The sequence below is a fragment of the Denticeps clupeoides genome, chromosome 11 (genome assembly GCF_900700375.1).
Source record: "Denticeps clupeoides chromosome 11, fDenClu1.1, whole genome shotgun sequence".
NCBI lineage: Eukaryota > Metazoa > Chordata > Actinopteri > Clupeiformes > Denticipitidae > Denticeps > Denticeps clupeoides.
The window spans coordinates 10,990,697-11,012,391 of record NC_041717.1 but is presented as its reverse complement, the minus strand read 5'-3'; the positions used below and the strand labels follow the sequence as shown (position 1 = coordinate 11,012,391).

General features: G+C 42.1%; 3 protein-coding genes across 5 annotated transcripts in view; 2 read left to right on the top strand and 1 right to left on the bottom strand.

The window, feature by feature from the left end:
- Positions 1–341: 341 nt before the first annotated feature.
- vsig8b (V-set and immunoglobulin domain containing 8b) lies at positions 342–6,659 on the top strand. 2 transcript variants are annotated; one of them, XM_028996285.1, is made up of 8 exons: positions 342–489; positions 1,068–1,144; positions 1,600–1,760; positions 2,023–2,224; positions 2,411–2,563; positions 3,840–3,962; positions 5,987–6,125; positions 6,213–6,659. In XM_028996285.1, the coding sequence occupies exons 2-8, from the start codon at positions 1,087–1,089 to the stop codon at positions 6,439–6,441; spliced, it is 1,065 nt and encodes a 354-aa protein (XP_028852118.1). In that variant the 5' UTR covers positions 342–489; positions 1,068–1,086; the 3' UTR covers positions 6,442–6,659. The 2 variants fall into 2 exon arrangements, with proteins under 2 accessions (XP_028852118.1, XP_028852116.1); XM_028996283.1 differs by lacking the exon at positions 342–489 and adding an exon at positions 844–936.
- A 4,624-nt stretch (positions 6,660–11,283) lies between these two features.
- tas2r202 (taste receptor, type 2, member 202) lies at positions 11,284–13,250 on the top strand. 2 transcript variants are annotated; one of them, XM_028996945.1, is made up of 2 exons: positions 11,284–11,340; positions 11,849–13,250. In XM_028996945.1, the coding sequence occupies exon 2, from the start codon at positions 11,924–11,926 to the stop codon at positions 12,890–12,892; it is 969 nt and encodes a 322-aa protein (XP_028852778.1). In that variant the 5' UTR covers positions 11,284–11,340; positions 11,849–11,923; the 3' UTR covers positions 12,893–13,250. The 2 variants fall into 2 exon arrangements, with proteins under 2 accessions (XP_028852778.1, XP_028852779.1); XM_028996946.1 differs by lacking the exon at positions 11,284–11,340 and adding an exon at positions 11,365–11,390.
- Positions 13,251–16,327: 3,077 nt separating this feature from the next.
- The window catches only part of dock5 (dedicator of cytokinesis 5), a 35,236-nt gene continuing 29,868 nt past the window's right edge, over positions 16,328–21,695 (bottom strand). The window contains exons 47-51 of the mRNA XM_028995911.1: positions 19,523–19,698; positions 19,227–19,371; positions 18,481–18,631; positions 18,268–18,365; positions 16,328–18,165 (exon numbers count right to left, since the gene is read on the bottom strand). Of these exons, the coding sequence (XP_028851744.1) occupies positions 18,064–18,165; positions 18,268–18,365; positions 18,481–18,631; positions 19,227–19,371; positions 19,523–19,698 (672 nt within the window). The 3' untranslated portion in view covers positions 16,328–18,063. The remainder of the gene's footprint in view (positions 18,166–18,267; positions 18,366–18,480; positions 18,632–19,226; positions 19,372–19,522; positions 19,699–21,695) is intronic.

The following is a 21,695-nucleotide window of genomic DNA, read 5'->3' as shown; positions in this document are numbered from 1 at the left end:
ATAACTCTAAATGTTGGGCTGACTTGAACTCACTAAATGTTGGCCTGAATACAAGATGGTCTACCGTTTTTTCAAATATAAATCAAACACTCATTGAAATATAAAAGGGTTTATTTAGCATGTGAATTACATGTGACCCTTTAATTGCTGCTCTTACATTTATGTCTATTAATTGAGCCACAAACTAATGAACAGAGCTTACAGAATTACATAAAAAGCAAGCGCGTCAACCTGTGATTATATTAAAGGTGCCACTTCCCTCATCCGAATGCAGACAAAGCCAGAGCAGTTTCCTCTGCAACAGGAAGCAGGTAAACAGTCTCGGGGTGTGGTCTGTGCGAAACACCTGCTGCATTTTTTGAAGGTGAGAGTAAGAGAAAGGTGGAGCAGGGGTGAACAGGGAAGAAAAAACAAAATCCACCCACTAAGCAGAACGCTCTACACATTTCTCCGTTCCGGAGAGCATACTGAAGATTAATTCCACTAAAGGTAAATTATTATGTAGATTGTCATTATTATAATTATTTCTGCTACTGTTTTGTTCACCCTCCATTTAAACTGACCATGGCATGGTGGAGGTGTTCTGTACCTTGCTCCCTGTTATCAGCTGGAAGAAAAACAATTCAGAGAAGCACTTCTCCATTTTTACGGGCTTGGTTCATGCTCGTGAACTGCAGTCATCTTGCACTACAGGGCTTTTTAAACGGAGTTGTTTATTGAAGCTTGTTAGACTATGTACATATAGATATATTTGCATGCTGTTCGGCGATCCTGTATTTGCTCTCAGGGAGTTGTACTGGGTTACAGGTACGAACCTTCATGTAACATTTTTTCAGTGCACTGAAAGCCAAGGCATGGATCCTCTTGATCCATTTTTTGTGATTTTACAGATATGGAGTTAATTATGAGCTACAGAGAGAAAAATAAAGAAACTGTGTGAGTTTCAGTCACCACCGGCAGTCAGTTTCGTAGGAGATTGTAATCACAAAGAGGAAGTTTCACACGTGCAAATCAGCCGGGCAGCTGAGACCATTACCGTCCCATCACTGTTCCACTCTGCCTTACAGGTTTAGCCCTGACCTGGTAATGGAGAGGATATGGTCCTTGGCCATGGTCCTTGTTGCACTCCATCTGAATAATGCCGGTGAGTTGAATTTTTTTTTCGAGTACAGTTATGCCACGGAAATTAGCTCTGCATATTAATCTGCTCTACAGTCTGCCTACTCACCCAGGAGAAAATTCTGAAAATAGGAAATTCTCGACTCATTGGTGAGGGGCTTGGTTTAGAAAATGTGAACATTAAAAGGCATCCAGTAAGCCTCGCACTCTGCTCTATGACTTTGGTTTAAATTTGAAAATCTAAATCTTAAATCTGATTTACTGTTAATTGCCCAGGGTGGATATGTGTTAAATAATACAGAAAATACATATGTTGCATTCTGAGGCTTCCAAGAGAATATTAAAGGAAAGGATCTGTGTTCACTTCTTTTGAGGGAATACTGTATGTGGTGTGAACAGTAAAGAAAATATACAAATAAAGCATTATATTTGGAGTAATAAAAAAAAGGGTCCTGAACAGTCAATCTGTTGTATTTATAGGTGGCATGCAGGTGACCTCCACGGGACCCCAGACCATAAAGAAGGCTGAGGGTGAGAGCGTGACACTGGGCTGCACTTACAGCCCGGGTCCCTCTGACACTGGGGAGCTGGATATTGAGTGGTCGAATGTGAGCCCAGACATGACCCAGAAAGATGAACTGGTGAGAATTAGTCTTTTTATTGGATGAGAAAGTGTCAAATAAAATTTTTTAAATAAAACTTTTTTTGTTGTTCATTGGTGTTCACTGTTATGCCTTTCAGGCCTGTATTCAAGTTGCCAGGTCTTCTTTTTTTTCCTCTCAGAACCATTTAAAGCATGAGTTAAAGAATGACAGACATGTCTGAGGACGTACCTGTGGTGAACATTCCTGATGTCTAGATATCAGCTATCAGCTATCACTGAAGCCAGTCTGTGTTTCTCAGATCTTATCCTACTCAGGGGGACAGGAGCATAAACTGGGCAACCCAAACCTCTTGAAGCGCCTGGACTTTGTAGGAGACCCCCAGAATGGTGACGCCACCATTGAAATCTCCACCCTCACCATGGCTGACACAGCTACCTACCAGTGCAAAGTCAAACAGATGCCAGGAGTCGATTCGCGCAAAGTGACCCTGGTTGTATTGGGTAAGACCCGGGCATTAGTCTGTCAAGTTTGATGCCGCTCCCTATCTGGTTTCGGTTTTACCAGTTCTCCTGCTCTGCTCACTCTGGAATGTGGTTTGGAGCATCCACTCCACCTTGCTCCACCCTGTCTGTCTTAGTGTCACTCATTTGTCACAGAATTACCAAAATAAACTTTTTTTCCCCCAGTACGCCCAACAAAACCAAAATGTTGGGTGGAGGGTCCAGAGGAGAAGGGAGGAACCGTTTCCCTCCGCTGCAAGTCTTCAAAAGGTTCCATACCTTTCACATATCAATGGACCAGAGAGAGTGGGGGCAACATGCCTGCTATGTCCACACAAAGTAAGTTCAATTTACACTAGTAGCAATGGTAACAGAAAGAAAAAGAAAAGGCCTTATTAATTCATGAAATGCAGCTCAAAGCGCTTTACCTACAGAAAGATCAAATATTTTAAAGATTGAAACAAAATCAACATAAAAAAAATTCTACAGCTAAACAACAGCTAAAAACAGGAAACAATTTTTACAGCTTTTTTAAAAATGGGGGTGTAATCTACATCTTTAACTGTTTAAGTAATGTATTATAATATTTTAGAGCATAATAATCCAAGGCTGCAAATCCTTACTTTTTTCTCATAAACATATCATTCACATTCATCATTTTAATATATGTACAGTGTACATGTGCAAAACAAAAGTAGTGAATAGGTAATATGTGTGTGGTGTGAGCTTTTGAAGAAGACGTGTATGACAAATGTCAGGTTTATGTTCAAACATTTAAGTAACATATGCAAAAAAATATGTTAATTTTTGTTAATATAGAGGCACCTTATACACTCTCCCCGTGTTTGTATGGGTTTCCTCCAGGTTCTCTGTTTTCCTCCCGCCGTCCAAAGGCATGTAAACTAGGTGGATTGGCGACTCTAAATTGATTTAGTTTGAGTGCATGGTGTGTGTGTGTGTCCAGTGGTGGGCTGGTGGGTGTGACCCTATCCTGTGAGCCGTGTTCTGGGATGAGCTCTGGCAACCGTGACCCTGAGTAAAAGGACTAGGCAGTTAGGAATAGTGAGGAATAGTGAGTGAGTGATAAATCAGTGCAACATGCAGAGTAACAAATGTAATACCATGTAACACCATGTACCATAATCCCAACCATAACCATAACTATACATATGTATACAACATAAGATGGTGGTATTACATCTTCATACGGTACATATACAACCATGGAGCATAAATAGGTGAAGTTGGTGAAGAGCAAACAGAATTTTCAATTTGGTGTGGGTGGCCTAGCGGATTGGGAAGCGGACTCGGAAACCATCTAGGTGCCACTGTGCTCCCTGGGTGCCTTTGAATAAATGCAGAGGACACATTTTGTTGTGTACACCATGTGCTGTGCTATGTTGTGTATCACAATGACAACAACAAGCTTTTCAGCATGGCTTTGAAATGGCATTAAAATATTTAATGGGACCCACATGACGTTGCATTTCTAAATGTGTACACCACAATTGGACTGACCAAATATCCCTGTTTCAATAAGTGACAGGAAGCCAGCGCTGGGATGGAAGAACTTGTCGAGGCAAAAAAATGTAAAACAAAAAATGTCTGTGTTTAGATCCACAGACCGGGGAGCTGTTGATCAGTAACCATTCGGAAAGCAACACCGGGAACTACCGCTGCCAAGTGACGAACGAGGTTGGAACAGAACAGTGTATTTACGCCCTGAAGGCCTACAACCGTAAGTGTGAATCTCCTGCTCCACACGTATGCAGCCGTCTCTGTGTTCGGTTAACAAATGGTTGATTAGCATGACGGCGCTTCCATCAGTTAAATTGTGAAATGGGGAAGTCAAGATCATTTTGGCTCAATTAGTCAATCAGCTCATTTTCCAAGAGATAAAAGCTATGAATTTATTTAGCGATGATCTTGGGAGCAGATGCTCAGCATTCGCACATGACTGGGGTGAATTAGCCTAATCTGGGATATATTATATGCATTTTTTACTTGCTGGGATGACACCCCAACAAGTGAGGCCAAGATATTAGGTCTCCCACATCACAAAGCATTCCACATTACCCTAATTCACCCTGCGCTTTGCTGGGAGCAGGGCCACCTGAATCTACTTGGATATTGCTGGGCTTTCTTGTCTGTTGAGCTGATGTTGAGAGTCCAGGAGAGGTTCTCCTCCAGATGAACACCTAGGAACTTTGTGTTGTTGACAATCACAAGATCTGTTGATGTTCAGTGGAGAGTGGACCTACCACGGTCATGTCATTGATTAACTTGATGATGTGGTTGGAGCTGTGCGTTGCTGTACAGTCGTGGGTCAGCAGGGTGAACAGCACTGGACCGAGCACACAGCTGTTAGGAGCTCCAGTGCTCAGTGTGGTGGTGCTGGAGATGCTGTTCCTGATCTGGACAGACTGATCCATTTGCAGATTGAGGTGTTCAGGCCCAGCAGGCCAAGCTTCAGTGTTGAATCCAGAACTGAAGTCTATGATGAGCATTCGTGTGTGTGAGTCCTTGTTGTCCAGGTGGGTGAGGGTCAGATGCAGGGTGGTGGCAATGGCATCATCCGTGGAGCAGCTTGGACAATAGACAAAACAGGGTTTTCATATGTTTCATATCATGATGGGTGTAAGTGCAAGGGGACAGTACTTTAAGACACAACACCGAAGACTTCTTGGATGTCTAGATGTTACAGCTGGTCTGTACATTCTCTGAGCTTCTTCCAGGGATTTTGCCTGGTCCAGCAGCCTTTTGTGAGTTAACTCTGCAAAAATGTTTTGCTCACGTCCACCGTGGTTAGAAACATCACCAGGTCACTAGGAGGAGGGTTGGATTTCCTCACAGTCACGTTGTCCTGTGTGTCGAATTGTGCGTAGACGTCATTCAGCGAATCTGGGAGGGAGGGTTTTAGTCACAAGTTTTAGTCCTGAAGTTTGTCTCGGCCCGGATGCCCTGCCACATACGGCGTGTGTCACCACTGTCCTGGAAGTGGCTGTGGATTTTCTGCCCATGTGCTCGAGACAGTTTGGTCATCGCTGTTCTTAGGACCACCATGTCACCCTTCCTGAAAGCGGAGTCTCGTGGTTTGACCAGTTCGCACACCTCTGCAGCCATCCACAACTTCTTGTTGGATCTTGTGGTGATGGACTTGAAGACTGTACCGTCATCAGTGCGTTTGCTGATGTGGCTGTTGACTGATCGTGTTGACTCCTCCAAGATGAGGGTGTTGTTGCCATTGGTTGCAGCTAAATATTTGCCAGTCAGTGCATTCAAAACAGTCTTGAAGAGCAGAAATGGCTCCACAATGTATGATAAAAATCATACAATGAGATTTTTTTTCATGTTATGATTCTCACAGTTTAAGTGTACCTATGATGAAAATTAAAGAACTCCCTTGTCTCTCTCAACTTGCACAATTGCTCCCAAATCCTTTTTTGCTCATTCTATGAACTTCTGTCCTCTATTTTTAACACAATTCAAAGTCTTGGCTCATTAAAAGCCTCCAAGACCACTGTGAACTGAAGAGAAATGTTGTTTTTTAATGAGGTAAGGACACTGTTAGTCATAAGTAAAAAAACAGAGCATTTGCAAAAGCATATAAGTTTTTTCGCAAAAACATCAGGGCCAGCAAGAGCTGAGGTTTGAAGGCTGTGGATAGAAATATGTACTGTTTAAGGCCAAGTTAGAAGAAGGGTGAGGTGGTAGACTAGGTAGATGCTCTCATTATTAAGTGCTGCTGTCATGTGTTTCTAGCTACCAACAAAGCAGGGGTCATAGCAGCAGGAGTGATTGGTGCAATCTTGCTGCTGCTCCTCCTCCTCCTGCTCATCTGGCTTCTGATTTGCTGCTGCAACAAGCGACGCTATGAGAAGGAAATGGCAAATGAGATCCAGTAAGTCGATGCCCTTTCAGTTCAACGTTGTTTTATTAATGACTTGCTGGTATTCAAATATGAATGGTTCCACACATAACCTTCTAGGGAAGACGCTCCAGCCCCTGAGAGTCGGCCGGGAAGCAGGCTGTCCAGCTTCCGCTCAGTGTTGGGCTATCGCGCCCACCCCGGGGTCTTCTACAGCTCTGTGAGGAACCAGCCCCCCCATAGGACAGAATCTGGCAAGAGCAGTGTTTACCACGGTCAACAGCCCCCCGCTGGCAACATCTACAGTGCACCTCTACAGTACGACAGCAGATACGGCTATGCCGTGTAACCACTAGAAGGACACCAGACCACCATGGTGTTAAGTGGGATCTCGCACTTTGTGGACATTCACAGTTTTTGGAATACTCAAGGGTTGTCTAGAACAAATTGTGTTGCTATTTTGAATAATATGTAGATATTTATGAAGCAGAATTTAGTAAATGAAGCTGTTTATTGATACTGATCATTTGCACATATGTAGATAAAATAAAAGCCTTTCTTTATATATAGTGTTGTTTTTAAAATGAAGATTTTTTTACTCTTTTTCTGTTTGCCACTTTTCTTCCAGAAAATACAGACCTACTTCAGAATGTGCCTGATTTATTTCTTACAAGCATGCAATTAGCCGGTGACATAGATATTACGACGGAGTTAATGCCCTGTCTCTCCTGTCGCTTTACTGTGCTTGCTTTAATCCGGAGGGGGAAATTAAGCTTTATCTCAAAGATTACATTCAGTCGGAAGGAAAACACATTCTTGATGTTTCATCAAATAATAATGAGGGCAATAACCCCATTCAATCGACCTAAATAGATTCCTGACTAGTGCCAGTGCAGTGTTTTTTGTGCCCTCTACTGGCCAGGGTGCAAAACGACAGTCACCTTGTGCTGGGCTTTGTGCCCCAGAGGTCCTCTGACTAGCCTTTTGTGCGTCCAACCTGCCAAATGCATTAAGACCTTTATGAACGTTTGATCTTTCGTTTGAGTTTTCTTGATTTCTTGAGTTGGGTGGTTTTTATGTTGGGGCTTATTGAATTATTGAAGATAACAGCAGATTAGTCTATCTAAGCCAACGCATTCTTCATTTGCTTGTCCTAGTTGGAATATTAAAAACAATGTCCACGTGTAGCAGTTCATGCCCTCTTCAGGCCATAACACGAATCCACTGAGGATGGTCTGTATGAAATATCAGTTAATTAATCAGGAAAAAGATGTACTAGTCTGTACTAGCCATTTCATTGGCCAGCCATGTGTGTTTTTGTCATAGTTTTAGTTGAATGTAAAATAAATCAGTTTGTAGTTCTGGCCAATTAATTTTTTTTTTCAGGGGGGGGGGGGGGGGGGGGGGGTAGTTTAGTGCAACTCTTCACTAATTAACAGAGTGCATGCACAGACCTTCTCCGGTGCATTCAGCGTTATGCCCTGAAGAAGGCACGAGCTGCAACTAGGGCATGTCAACTAAATTAAAACATGCTGAAGACACCAAGGAACACACTGCCATGGAGAGACTTGTCCCTCTATGTCGTGACTGTAAGTCAAAGACTGCCAAAGTCTATTAAAGGGGTCACACAACTTTAAATCTCCTTAAATTGTCAGAGGCTGGCACCAGAAAATTATGATTTATTATTATGATCTTTTTTTTTTTTTGTAACTTGCGTGCTCTGCAGCAGAAGCGCCGTATCCTTGGTAACACTGAAGTGAGGTTGAAGTGAGGTTAGGCAAGGTGTGGGTGGCTCTGCAATGAGTTTGAGTGACGCAAGTGTTGAGTGGGTTTGGGATGCTGAACAAACCGCCAGGTGTAATGCTAGAGTGATGCAATGACAATAGGTGACAGTATGCAACAGAACGTAAACTGACATTGTAACAGTGTGGTCCCTCAGAGACCCATCAAGTCCCAATGAGAATATTTTCAATTCCTTTTTTTTCTTTTTAAAGAATATGTTCTTGTAAACTCTACACTTAATGCATCATTCAATCGAAAAGAAGTGTCACAAAGTGATTCCTTTATTCATGCTGTCAGGTCTCAGGACATTTGCATTCCGCAGTGGCCCTTCTGCTCATGATTCCTATATGCTCTCGTGCCACAGAAACATACCACAAGGAAAAACCGACCATTCATTTCCACACCAGTCAAATTAATTTTTTCTGTGTTACCGCAGGCTCAGGCATATCGGGAAGATGTCCAGAAGGCGAACCCTCCACAGTTTTCTCCTACTTCTGGACGGCAATTTAAAAGTTTTTATGGCTTTGTGTCATATGAAGATTAATCAGCTTGAATTGATTCAATTTAAGCTTAATCACATTGAACCTGTGCATCACAGGTCAGCCTTTGAAGCTTTTCAAATTGTTCACAGCTAATCTTTAGGTCTTAGAAACTGATCTGCATTCAGTTGATGGTTTTATTTTACTCTGAAGTCCCTTAATTTTGGATTGTTTATATAATGTGGGCTCATTTAAGTCTGTTAATTTGATTCAGGTGGGTGGTAGTAGCCTAGTGGGTAACACACTCGCCTGTGAACCAGAAGACCCAGGTTCGAATCCCACTTACTACCATTGTGTCCCTGAGCAAGACACTTAACCCTAAATTGCTCCAGGGGGACTGTCCCTGTAAATACTGATTGTAAGTCGCTCTGGATAAGGGCGTCTGATAAATGCTGTAAATGTAAATGTAAATGTAAATTCATTTTATTTTATTTTTTTGGCCATATTGCCCCAGGCTCAAATTTTGACATGAACTGTCCCAGGACAAATTCTGAACAGAGAATGACTCTTGGAACACAAATAAATGGTCTGTGGCGCTTTGTATTGTTGGAAAATGTTACCTAAAAATAATTAAACTGCACCAAATATTTAAAGTAATTTATCAAATAATTAAAATACAGAAATGACAATGAACTCTTCCTGGCAGTAGATTATGTCTACATTTCCCACCTGTATATGTCTCGCAAACAGACTTGTTGGAAAGCTTAATTCCATCATCCTTGTGCAATACATTCTTTGCACCTGTTTCAGGTAGGAACCCTGCCTTACAACCCTTGCCCGCCCTGGCCCTCCACAAAAATGTATGTTCTGCACCTACTATTCCATTCTAAGAGCAGTATGCTTGAGCAGCTCCATCTTCTTCCACACTTACCAGGCAGGAGTAGAAAAACCACCTTAAGTGTACTTGCCAAATTGCTTAGAAGTCACTTTGACTCGTTTAACAAGGGAAGTCAAACAACTCGATGCATAGAAATTGCCCCCTTTTTCCTTCATCTCAAACAAGGCAGTAGCATTTACATTTATGGCATTTGGCAGACGGCCTTATCCAGAGCGACTTACAACGTGCTTTCAAGTTACCATCGATGAAGTGAGCGGTTCTGGTTCATTAGGACCCCCAACTATGAAGACAATATTTTTATTCACTCTGTTGTAGATTCTGTACATAAGTTAGACAATAAGAAAGTTACAAGTTAATCTAAATATTCTCTAAAGAGGAAGGTCTTGAGATGCCGTTTGAAGGTGCTCAGTGACAAGGGAAATTTCAATCCACCACCGAGGGGCCAAGACAGAGAAGAGTCTAGATGAGTGTCTTCCTTTTACCTTCAGAGATGGAGGGACCAGGCAAGCAGTACTGGAGGCTCGGAGTATACGAGGTGCAGTGCGAGGTGTAATAAGGGCTGTGAGGTAGGATGGTGCTACTCCATGTTTGGCTTTTTAGGCCAGCATCAGTATTTTGAACCTGATGTGTGCAGCTACTGGGAGCCAGTGGAGGGAACGTAGCAGAGGGGTGATGTGGGAGAATTTGGGAAGGTTGAAGATCAGTCGTGCTGCTGTATTTTGTATGAGTTGTAGAGGTCGGATGGTACACCTTCCTCTTTAGGGGCAGTGGTGGCCTAGTGGTTAAGGAAGCGGCCTCGTAATCAGAAGGTTGCTGGTTCGAATCCCGATCTGCCAAGGTACCACTGAGGTGCCACTGAGCAAAGCACCATCCCCACACACTGCTCCCCGGGCGCCTGTCATGGCCGCCCACTGCTCACTCAGGGTGATGGGTTAAATGCAGAGGACAAATTTCACTGTGCACCGTGTGCTGTGCTGCTGTGTATCACGTGTGACAATCACTTCACTTTCATAGAGGTAGACCAGCTAGAAGGGAGTTGCAGTAATCCAGTCGTGAGATTACTAAGGACTGAACCAGTATCTGGGTGGCCTGTGTTGACAAATAAGGGCGGATTCGTCTGATATTGTAGAGAAGGAATCTACATGAGCGGGAAAGATTGCTGATGTGAGTCGAGAAGGAGAGTTGGTTGTCTAACCAACCTGGTGAAACATGTTCGAAGGTTTAATTTCAAATGTTCAAATTGTGCAATTTACATAATATTGGGCTAACCATGTAGGAAAATTAGCATATTACCTCAGCCTGGTGCATTAGTAAAAGCCTGTGTTTATGTGTGCAGAAATGTCTTTAATATGTCATTCTTGGTGGATCAATCTCAGTATAAATTTAGGTAGCTAATTCTACATGCTAAAGTATGATAGCATGATGTTCCTCTATTATATACCATATGCTTGAAATACACAATTCAAAAAGCAACCTTAAAGAAATATTGAAACGCTGGATGTTTGGCACATAGTCAATGACTGCCTGCATGGTGTTGGTGGATTATATAATTGCATGTGGTCTGATGAGGCCTGCCGTCTGAGGTTGCCTTCATTTAGATACAGCACCGCATGTAAATTAACTGTGCAGAGAACCGGTCTGTGATTTGACCGCAGCAAATGGCCTTCAGGAAGTGTATTTGAATGCCAGCTGCACGAGGTCAACACCAACTGAAGTAAGGTGTAGGTGAGAGAAGTTTGGGATATGTCAGAACAAAATGCCCTTGACTCTGAATACAACTTATTGGCATTTTACACATCCGTACTACACTTTCTGCTAACTGGAGTTCTATGGGCTTATTAGTGAAGGGGGAGTGGGGGAAGGTCTGTTTCATTTGCCTCAGAGTTCACTGTGGACATAACCTTGGGCCTCTGCATCTTTTCTGTAGAAAGCAATGGAGGATGGAGGAGGAGCTTAGAAGTTTGGTGAATTCTGTTTATGGAAATATCCTCCTGAAAGAGTTGGATCTAGTATAAATGCTGTTTTGATGTTGAAAGGATCAAAGGATGTGGATGTGCCAACTATGCATGTGCCAACTCAGTCTGAAGAGGTACTCTTTAAATTTTTTTTAACCTTCAGGAATAAATCATATGGTAAATGGTAAATTAACAGACATTATATAGCAATTGCTATTTTTAATAATAAAAACAAATAAATGTATTTTTTCTCTCTACATATTATTTGATAGTAAATCTACTTAAAATAAACAAACTACTTTATTATTAGTATTATTATTACTAGTATTAATGAAACCAGAGTATTTTCAGTGTAAATAGTCTGTGTGTAAAAGTGTGCTGTTAGGACATATTAAATGGTCAATTTCATATGTAAATGTACAATACAGTACAAGTGGTTACAAGAGACTTCCATCATTGTCAATTTGCTCTCCAATAAGGTGTACATTAAATAATGTATGTACTTTGTTGTATTTATTGCTCTTTGTTTATTACAATGCACAGCAGCACAGACCATTGTAGCAGAAAGTGTCATAGATGTCTGAGCAGATGGTGTCGTGTCATAATTTATTAACGGTAAGCTTCTGTTTTTTAATCCAACAGATGTTCCGTGCAAAATTCACGCTGACAATTTGGCGTTGTTTTTAAAAAGAAAGGTAGAGAAAAAAGGCAGAAACCATGTTGCTGACCACAGCCCACAAGATGGGTATGTGGATTCTGACCGGCTTCCTGGGTGTCCTGACGATATTTTTCAACACTTACATCTTACTAATGGGCCTCAGAAACTACAGACAGAGCCACCACTGGACACCTTGTGAGACCATCATCACCGGCCTGGCCCTGCAAAACGTGGCGCATCAAGTTTTCTCCTACTTCTGGATGAGCATGGATCAACTGGACCATGAGTGCAAGTACAGGATACTGTATGCAGTTTTAACAGTAATCGTGCTGAGCCTGAAGTTCTCCATTATGTGGACTACGGCCTTCCTCGTATTCTACTATGCCACCAAGCTAGTGATTGAACCCATTCACTGCTACACCAGGATCCAGGAGGTCATCCTCAAACATGTCCTGACTGTGGTGATTGTCATCCCAATTTGTGGGTTTTCCATCTGTGTCCCTCTGATCACAACCATAACCGCTGAGAACATCACCTGGTTGGACGATTGCTCCATTATGCCAGAGGACTTTGTAGGTCAAATGTATGGTGGGTTCTGTGTGCTGGTTTCAGACGTCATTCCAGGGGTGCTGATATTCAAGAGCAGCATCTCCATCACCGTGCACCTGGCCATCCACCTCCAGCACATGAAGGCCAGCACCAACGGGTTCCACACGCCCAAGCTCGGCTCAGAGATGCGGGTCATCCGCATGAACCTCTTCCTGGTGGTCATTTTTCTTTCTTTCCTGATTGTTGATATCTATTCACACTATGTAATCCTGATGAAGGATGAGAACCTCCTGTCCTTGACTGTTCTTTTCTCCTCCATGTACACCTCCCTCTGTGCCCTAGTGCTGATATATGGAAAGAAGACGTTTTGGAAGAACCTCCTGCATTTGTACAACCTCTTCCTGGACGATTATCCCTGCTTAGGCTGTCTGAAGGTGCCGGAGACCAAACGAGTCCACAACCAGGCTCCCCATCATTGAATTTTGCTCAAAAACTAAATAATATAGGGATGTTATTAATTATCAGTTATCATTGTGTTTATTAATTAATGTCAGAAATTTCGACAGCCTCATGATTTGCAAGTGAAAATGCAAACCGATACATTCCATAGTCCACATTTACATTTCCTTCAATGCAAAAACTACAACAAACACTGGAGGTAAATGCAGCATTTCAGAATAAGTCACCTTAGCCCACTGTATCTCACATGAAAGTATATTAGTTCATTCATTTTTCTGCCTCTGCAGCAATGGTTGGGGGCATTATACTTTCTGGTTGCATGTCAGTCTAATTCTCATGAACACAATAGGCCTCATTCTGGCAATCTAAGGCGCTTTTTGGCAGGGTTTTTTTTGTTGTTGATCAGTGCTTTTCTGGTGGCACATTGCTCATTTCTGGCTATGCAACTACGTCGTCATTACAACAAATCTGCCCATTTCCAACTGGCATCTGAGGTTGGGCTGGGCGCATTGTTGGCGCATTGCTATCTCAAGGCTGTAAAATGAAAATGAAATGACGAAGAACATGTCTAAAGCAAGTGGTGCATTGTTGAACGCTTTTTAAATAACCTGTTTTAGAAACATGGATGCACAAGGGACTCTGCCACCTCAGGTCAGGCTGTAAACTCGTGTTGTTGTTAATTACAGGCGTACTGTAAATGGTTATAATTAGGAGGAACAAGGGTTCTTGATGTCACTATGCGCTGAAGCAGGACTACTTGCTTGGTTTAAGATGATCTTTCCAGATAAACACATGCTATTCTGAATGTTTTCTGATGTCTTAAGACTTCAGTTCATATCTGCTCTTAAAATAGATCATTGGACATGACCATCAGTGCGCTTTTGGAGCAGTGGTGGCCTAGCGGTTAAGGAAGCGGCCCCGTAATCAGAAGGTTGTTCGAATCCCGATCTGCCAAGGTGCCACTGAGATGTCACTAAACAAAGCACTGTCCCCACACACTGCTCCCCGGGCGCGTGCCATGGCTGCCGACTGCTCACTAAGGCTGATGGTTAAAAGAAGAGGACATTTTGTTGTGTCACCGTGTGCTGTGCCGCAGTGTCTCACAATTAAAATCACTTCACTTCACGTTTGGTGCAAAAAAATTAATCCTTTAGATTTTGCTGATCAAAGTGCAAGGCGGCTGTTTAGAATGTTGCAGGAGGGTTACATTTATTGAATGATTCTCTCATAACCTGACCCGTCACTGATAAATATATTCAATGATCAGTCTGGGTAAAACCTTCGTTTCCGAATTTTCTACCAGACTACAATAACCTCTGAACTTGCTGAAAAATTTTCACCTGGGGCGAAATGATTGGGCAGCACCCTTTTCTCCAGAGAGCCCTACTTTGCATGGAAGTGGCATAACGGCAGTTCATTTTTGATTGGACAAGCTGTGTGAGTTTCAATTGTCCTCTCAGCAGCTCATGTTGCCTCAAATTTGGAAAAGGGCCACTGAGTTACAAACGGTACTTGAACTGACGAAGGAGGATGTATGTAAGCGGCTGCGGTGGGAGGGGTCGTAGCGAATAAAATGAAATGCAGAGCAAGAGAAGACTAACACTATAAATATTTTACATATTCTTTGTCTAGGCACAATTTAAACTTGGTTGGTGCAGAACTTGCACTGCACATAAACACGTAAATCTGTTTTTTTTTTTATCTCTTGCAGAGCTGAAAAAATCTTGACATTTTAGGAGAAGCAACTCAATCATTCCTTTGTCACTCTAATGCTCAAGAGCACAGTGATTTAAAAAAAAAATTATATTAGTGTGACTAAGGGGAAGAAAGATCTGTGTGAGGTTGTCATCCATAAGCATATACAGGCTTAAAATGAATAAAAGTATAAAAGTTTTTGTTCTGATTTCCTTGCTAGACTTTTTTGGGCCATCTTTCAATATGAACCTTTTTTAATGGTGCAAAATATTACCAAAATATTATACATTTGTTATGTGGGGCAATGGTGGCAGGTAATGAAACCGAAAGGTTCAAATCTGCCAAGCACCGTCCCCACACACTGCTGCCTGGGCACCTGTCATGGCTGACCACTGCTCACCATGGGTGATGGTTTTAAAGCAAAGGACACATTTTGTTGTGTGTGCTGTGCTGCAGAGTTTCACAATCTCTACACTTTTATTTTAATTGTGTACAATGCATTGCATAACAGAATAAAGGGAACTTTAATGCAGTCGTGTTGATTTGTGTCAGCAGAATTGTGTCAGCAGCAATATTAATATGATGCTAACTTGCCCATTCTGGATGATGAAATTTTGTTTCATAAATCTTATATATTTAATGCGACACCAACGAACTTGTGATGTTTTTGTACCTGTAAAGTATGGCCTTATTATCATTGGCCTACATCAGCAGAGGTTGCTGATGGCTTTGCTCAGGAGATGGCCAAGACTCAGGAGGAGATTCTTACCCCCCAGGCCATCAGACCATTCAGTACAGACAATGCCTGCCAGTTTAATGAGGTGTTCGCTGCTTTCCTTCTCTCAGTACAACCTGTTCTTGTTAATGTACATATATACTTCTTTACATTTCAAAATTATTTTGTTTGGCCAGGTTTTCATCTCACCACAAGTCCAATACTGTTTAAGATTTATCTCATAGTGCCACATAGCTTATAGACAATGAAAGTGCACTGTGTGTTAAAATGCAATTTTCTAAATTGATGCCTAACCTTTAGAGCATTTAAAACTCTCCTCTGGCGAGTTAGCCAGAGGGATTCTCAGCCTTTTGGATTAAACTTATCTGCAGAAAATAATTAAGTTCTGTTGCCATAAGTCAATGAAGAACTTTTATTAATTTATTTCCCCCAACCAAATCTGAAAAACATTCACAGTGGGTCTTTCTGCTTTCCAGAAGGGTAGACGACAGTCTGGTTATAAACAGGGTGTCCTTGAAGGCCCCCGCTTTTCCTGAGGAGGGTATGCTGCTTATTCAGTCCGCTATGATCCAAAGCCAGAGGAGTGTGGTTTCCTTGACAACATGGCAGACTCCAGACTGAAGCAATGCTGTGCTGCCCAGATGAATTGGCTGCAGGGTCGTGCTGTTGCATCGATCATAAATATTACCATGACTTTTTGTTTTTTTTCCCCGCATCATGAAAAATGAATTGATCATTTATATCTGTCAACAGCTCTGGCATGATTCAAAGTTGTACTTAATTACTGTAATGCTAGGATAAACACTGAGAAGTCGCGAGCTGCGCATTGCTTCTCATTTGTGTGTGTATTGTACAAGACTGGCAGTTTCATTGATCATGAGAACTCATGGTACTGTGCAGGCAAGGGGGGGGGGGTGTGTAACTATATATTCATATCTCCAAAATCTCCTAATTATTGTGACTTCAATTAAAAAAAAGAACATTGTGCAAGGATTATGAATAAAATTTCCTAAATACTCAAAACCACTAAGGGCACTTTTTTTATTTTGAGAAATTGCAGCAAGTGGAGCTGGGCTCTAAGCATGGGGCCTGTTTGCAAGAGTGAGGTCAAACACATCCATGGAATTTCCATAAATAAGTAAAAAAGAAGCACCGTCTTTAATGATGTTTTCACATGACATATTGACAGACATGGGTTTCGATAATCCAAAATGAGCTAATAAGTAGGGTCAGAGCTGTCAATCACTAGGCTCCTCCCATTTTAATCTCTTGTTTGTAAAAACATAATTAAAGTTCATGTTCTGGTTGTCATAATTTCTCTTCCTCCAGATACAGATGAAATGTTTCTTTTGTGTTATACCCGTGTATGTAAATCCCGAGGACGGCTTTAACCTCACATTAGCAAACAAGCCCCATGCTTGGTGTGGGTTTGAAAATAATATACTGCAGATTTATATTTATAACTCAATCATTTACAGCTTAATTGGACATTTTAAAGGGTTAACTAAAATTCTGGTCTGTTCAAGATCCGTTAACAAAACAATTGCTCTATAGCTGCAAATTCAAACAGGAGAAGGTTCAAATATTGATTTTACACACTTCTGGTTTATTTCAACCCTCTTCAAGTCTCTGAATCTGCTGTGACCCTGAAATATCTAGCATGTCAATGAGCATAAGTAATAGCAATTTGACAATAAATCAATATACAAGGAGCAAAAAATTAATCTGATGTACAAAACAAACTTCTACCACACACGGTCATAGAGAAAATACATTAGAACAATCACTTTATTCTTTAAAGAAAATACAATGAAAAAACGTACTGATGTAAATGCCATCCAGTGCATATCTAGAGTACCACTGTTTACAGTCTGAGGCACTTACAGCATTGCCTATTGAACTGTGCATTGCATTTACTGTCCACTGTAAACCCCGCACTGCATTCATATGTTCACTCAGAATTGGGAGGCAGGGGGTGCATTCTACATGCATTCATGGTGTTCAATTAAGCTTTATTTTAGTCCATGTTGCTGGAGCTTTGAAATGTCAAGTCTCCAGCAGAGCTTGTGGTGGATGGGAAGGGGTAAAATGGCCCGCTCCCAAAAGATGTCATTTAACGCTACTGAGTTTTTACACTCCCTTTTTAGTAGTGATGAACTAAAGTGCTTTAAATAAAAATGGTATTAAAACTCATAGCCATTTTACAGAGAACTGCGTTGAACACATAAACTGGTTCACAGCATACAGTCAACAGCCCTTGAAAACTAAGCATTCGTCCAGTGGATTCACCTCAAAAATGAAAGTTTTGAACCAAGCCCTTACCCAGTGATGACATTGGGCTGTGATATATATATATATATATATATATATATATATATACACACACACACACACACACACACACACACACACACACACACACACATACATACACACACACACACACACACACAAAATATGTACAAAAGATTTTCATTGGAGAAAAAAAAAAAAAAAACACTAGAATCATATAAAGAAAAAAAAACACTGATCATCATATAAAGCATCATTTGTGAACACTGATTCTGTTGAAAGTCATCAAAACCAAACAAAAGCCAATCAAAATGATATGTCAAGGGCCACAATGCACCGCAGTGACGCTCCTTTTTGGGACTTTCCCCATATTTCACCGTCGGCCCCTCAGCCATAATTTTGGCTCCACGTTGATGGTGCAGACGGACTTGAGTGTAGTGAAGCTGCGGCTCTCCAACTGTCAAGCGCTCACTGAGGACTCTGCTCATAGGTGGGGAACATTGACTTGCGGATTTTGGGTGGGGGCGGCGGGGGCTTACTGTCAACTTTCAGCGGCAGCGGAGGAATGAGCTACAGAGAGCAGCGAGAAAAGAAAAAAAAAAAAACAAAAAAAAACAACCATAAATCCTGGAGATGAAGTTTTGTGTATTTTTGTGACTCTGACACACTTACCTCAGCAGAGTTTTGAAGGAGGTCTGTCTCGTGTGGATGCCTCTTAGGGGGCATGGGTGGGGGTGTACTTGGCATGTCGGCAGACACATCACTGTCGCCTGCACAGGTAGCAGTAAGTAACAGACATCAGTAACGTGAGAGAACGAATGACATATTTGCTGCTGCTTTTCGTGGGAGAGTGTGTGTGTGTCTGTAGGATTGTGGGACACGCACTGTAGCTGTAAGGCGTGCGGGGGGAGGCTGGCAGGGAACTCAGTGTGTGAGTCAGACTCAGCTGAGAAGAGTCACCCTGGAAGAGGGAGAGTGCAAGCCGCCGGTCTCCAAATTGAAGGCTCTTGGGTCTCTGCTGCTTCTCTGGAGGAGTCTGATGACAGCAAGGACACACACAAAAAAAAAAAAAAAAAAAAAAAAAAACACTAAACATGACATTCGGTAAAAAATGACATTGGTATTCCCTTTTTTATCAGTCACTAAAGGTCACCCATTTCAAAAGTTTACAATACGCTCTCATCATCAGTTCCCATATATGGTGCCCTCCATTAATAATAAATGGGTGAACCTGTGATACTTCAAAAAAAATATATTTAAGTTTTTTTATTAACTATTCTGGCTGAACTCTCACAATATAATACAATGATAGGCCACTGACCATATATTTCCAGTGGTTGAATTTAGTTTAAAAAAAAAATTACCTTTATCAACCTTTTATAATTTTATGAGAAGCAACAATAGCTAAATTCCTATTCTGAATTTATTTTGAAGTGGCACAAATATGCAAATTGGATGCATTCAGCTGAAATAATTCTATCCCACAGGAAAAATTACCAAAAGAAAAAAAAAAAAAGATTTTCGGGCAATTTGCAGCCCAGTGGACTCATTACTGTAAGTTAATCAGTCTGGTGTTTGATAGAAGTGTCCTGATTTCCATGAAGCGGTGTGTCTCTGTGTTATTTTGGCACCTCGTCTGTGTCGGTCTGTCTCTCCAGCAGGACCTGGGATTTGCTCACACTCCATTCCTTCCTGTTCTTCCTGCAGATGCGGTTGTCCTCCTCTGAGCGGGAAGACACAGAGATTCTGCGGTCGCTGCAGCGGGACAGGAGTGAGCTGTGGAGTAAGAGACACGGAAAGTCATTCAGGAAGACTTCATGAATTTGACTAACTAAAACCACCAGAATTTCTCTAAAAATAAATGTAAAAAAGAAGGCGTCTGAGGGAGGAGAGGAATGATGACAAATGATAAATGAGTGGCACTGACTCTTGGGAGGATGGGCGGGAGGGCGCGCCGTCTGAGGAGCCGGAGCCGCTGGAGAGGCCCGAGGAGGCGGTGGAGAGGGTGGAGATTGTGGACATGCGACGCAGCGTGGAGGACATGATGTAGGGCATCACCACCGAACCCACGCGACTCTTCTTCTTCTCTGTCAGGGAGCAGGGCTGCAGAAAAACAAGGACAGCCGCTGAACTCCCCGTGAGACATAAGTCAAGCTCCAGACATGGATGAATGTGTCTGCATTTTATAAGGGCATGATGCAATATGTGCAAAAAGGTTTTACCATCAAGCCATTTTGTCTGAATTAGAACTTAACTTTCTTTTTTTTGTCTTGCCGGTGTGTTTGTGTGCATAGGGGGAAAATGTTTTACACATAAAGGCTGCGATAACCCTCAAATCAGTATGTGCCGACATCACTCCCTTGCATAATTTGTTTATTATCTGTCAGGCTTCTATTAGATCATCGGCAGAGGCTCTGGGCCTTTGTACGTCCACACCATCATTTTCTTTTCCTAAAGTTCAAGTGCTGATATTGAAAGGGCCCTTAAAACCCCAAAGTGTTTGCATCGCTCCAACTAAACGTGACTATTATAAGAAGAGGGTTACTTTGTGAATCCATTGTGAATACACTAACACAAAAGGAACAGCCAATGTAATTTATTTACTGGATGCATTTAATGCTATTAAAAGGTGCTTAGGTATACTTAGGTATTCCTTTTTTGTCATTCGCTAAAGGTCACCCATTTCAAAAGTTTACAATACGCTCTCATCAGTAAACAGATTCCCACACAGTAGGGAGTCTGAACTGGGAAGGGAACTGGATAATGACTTGGGGGATGCTGCCCGTAACATAACTCTTACTAGATCTGGTTGTTCTCGTCTCATACTGATACATTTCAATGTACTATTTAGGGTCTACTATTCCAAAAACACGATTAGCACAAATCTATCCCAACATCTCTGACAGCTGTGAGATATGCTCATTTCATGTCCTTCATACAAACAGTCTTTGGCAGAAGTAGTGTCATGGTCCTCATGCTGCCATATTTGGGCTCCCAGAAGATCATTTTCAGTACACCTCAACACATGTTCTGGCTATAACCTCTCTACTGGTAAGATGCTCATTCTTTACATTTACATATTACATTTAAGGCATTTTGCAGACGCCCTCATCCAAAACGACTTACAACGTGCTTTCATGTTACCATCGATGAAGTGATCAGTTCTGGCTCATTAGGACCCCCAACTATGAATACAATGTTTTATTCACTCTGTTGTAGATTCTATACATAAGTTAGACAATAAAAAGGTTACAAGTTAATTAAATATTGTCTAAAGAGGAAGGTCTTGAGCTGCCGTTTGAAAGTACTCTTTCAAGTGACTGAGCTGTTCTGACCTCAAGGAGAAGTTCATTGCCCAGTCTAGATGAGTGTCTTCCTTTTACCTTCAGCGATGGGGGGAGCAGGTGAGCAGTACTGGAGGCTCGGAGTATTCGAGGTGCAGTGTGAGGTGTTATAAGTGCTGTGAGGTAGGATATTTGCCTTTGTAGGCCAGCATCAGTATTTTGAATCTGATGCTTGCAACTGGGAGCCAGTGGAGGGAACGTAGCAGAGGGGTGGTGTGGGAGAATTTGGGAAGGTTGAAGATCAGTCGTGCTGCTGCATTTTGTATGAGTTGTAGAGGTCGAATGGTACATAGAGGTAGACCAGCTAGAAGAGAGTTGCAGTAATCCAGCCGTGAGATTACTAAGGACTGAACCAGTATCTGGGTGGCCTGTGTTGACAAATAAGGGCGGATTCGTCTGATATTGTAGAGAAGGAATCTACATGAGCGGGAAAGGTTGCTGATGTGAGTCGAGAAGGAGAGTTGGTTGTCTATTGTTACTCCAAGGTTGCGGGCTGTTGTAGAAGGAGAAAGCTGTGAGTTGTCCAGGTAAATAGCAAGATCCTAAAGTGAAGTGATTGTCACATGTGATGCACAGCAGCACAGCACACGGTGCACACAGTGAAATTTATCCTCTGCATTTAATCCATCACCCTGAGTGGCAGTGGGCAGCCATGACAGGCACCGAAGGAGCAGTGTGTGGGGACGGTGCTTTGCTTAGTGGCCCCTCAGTGGCCCCTCAGTGGCCCCTCAGTGGCCCCTCAGTGGCCCCTCAGTG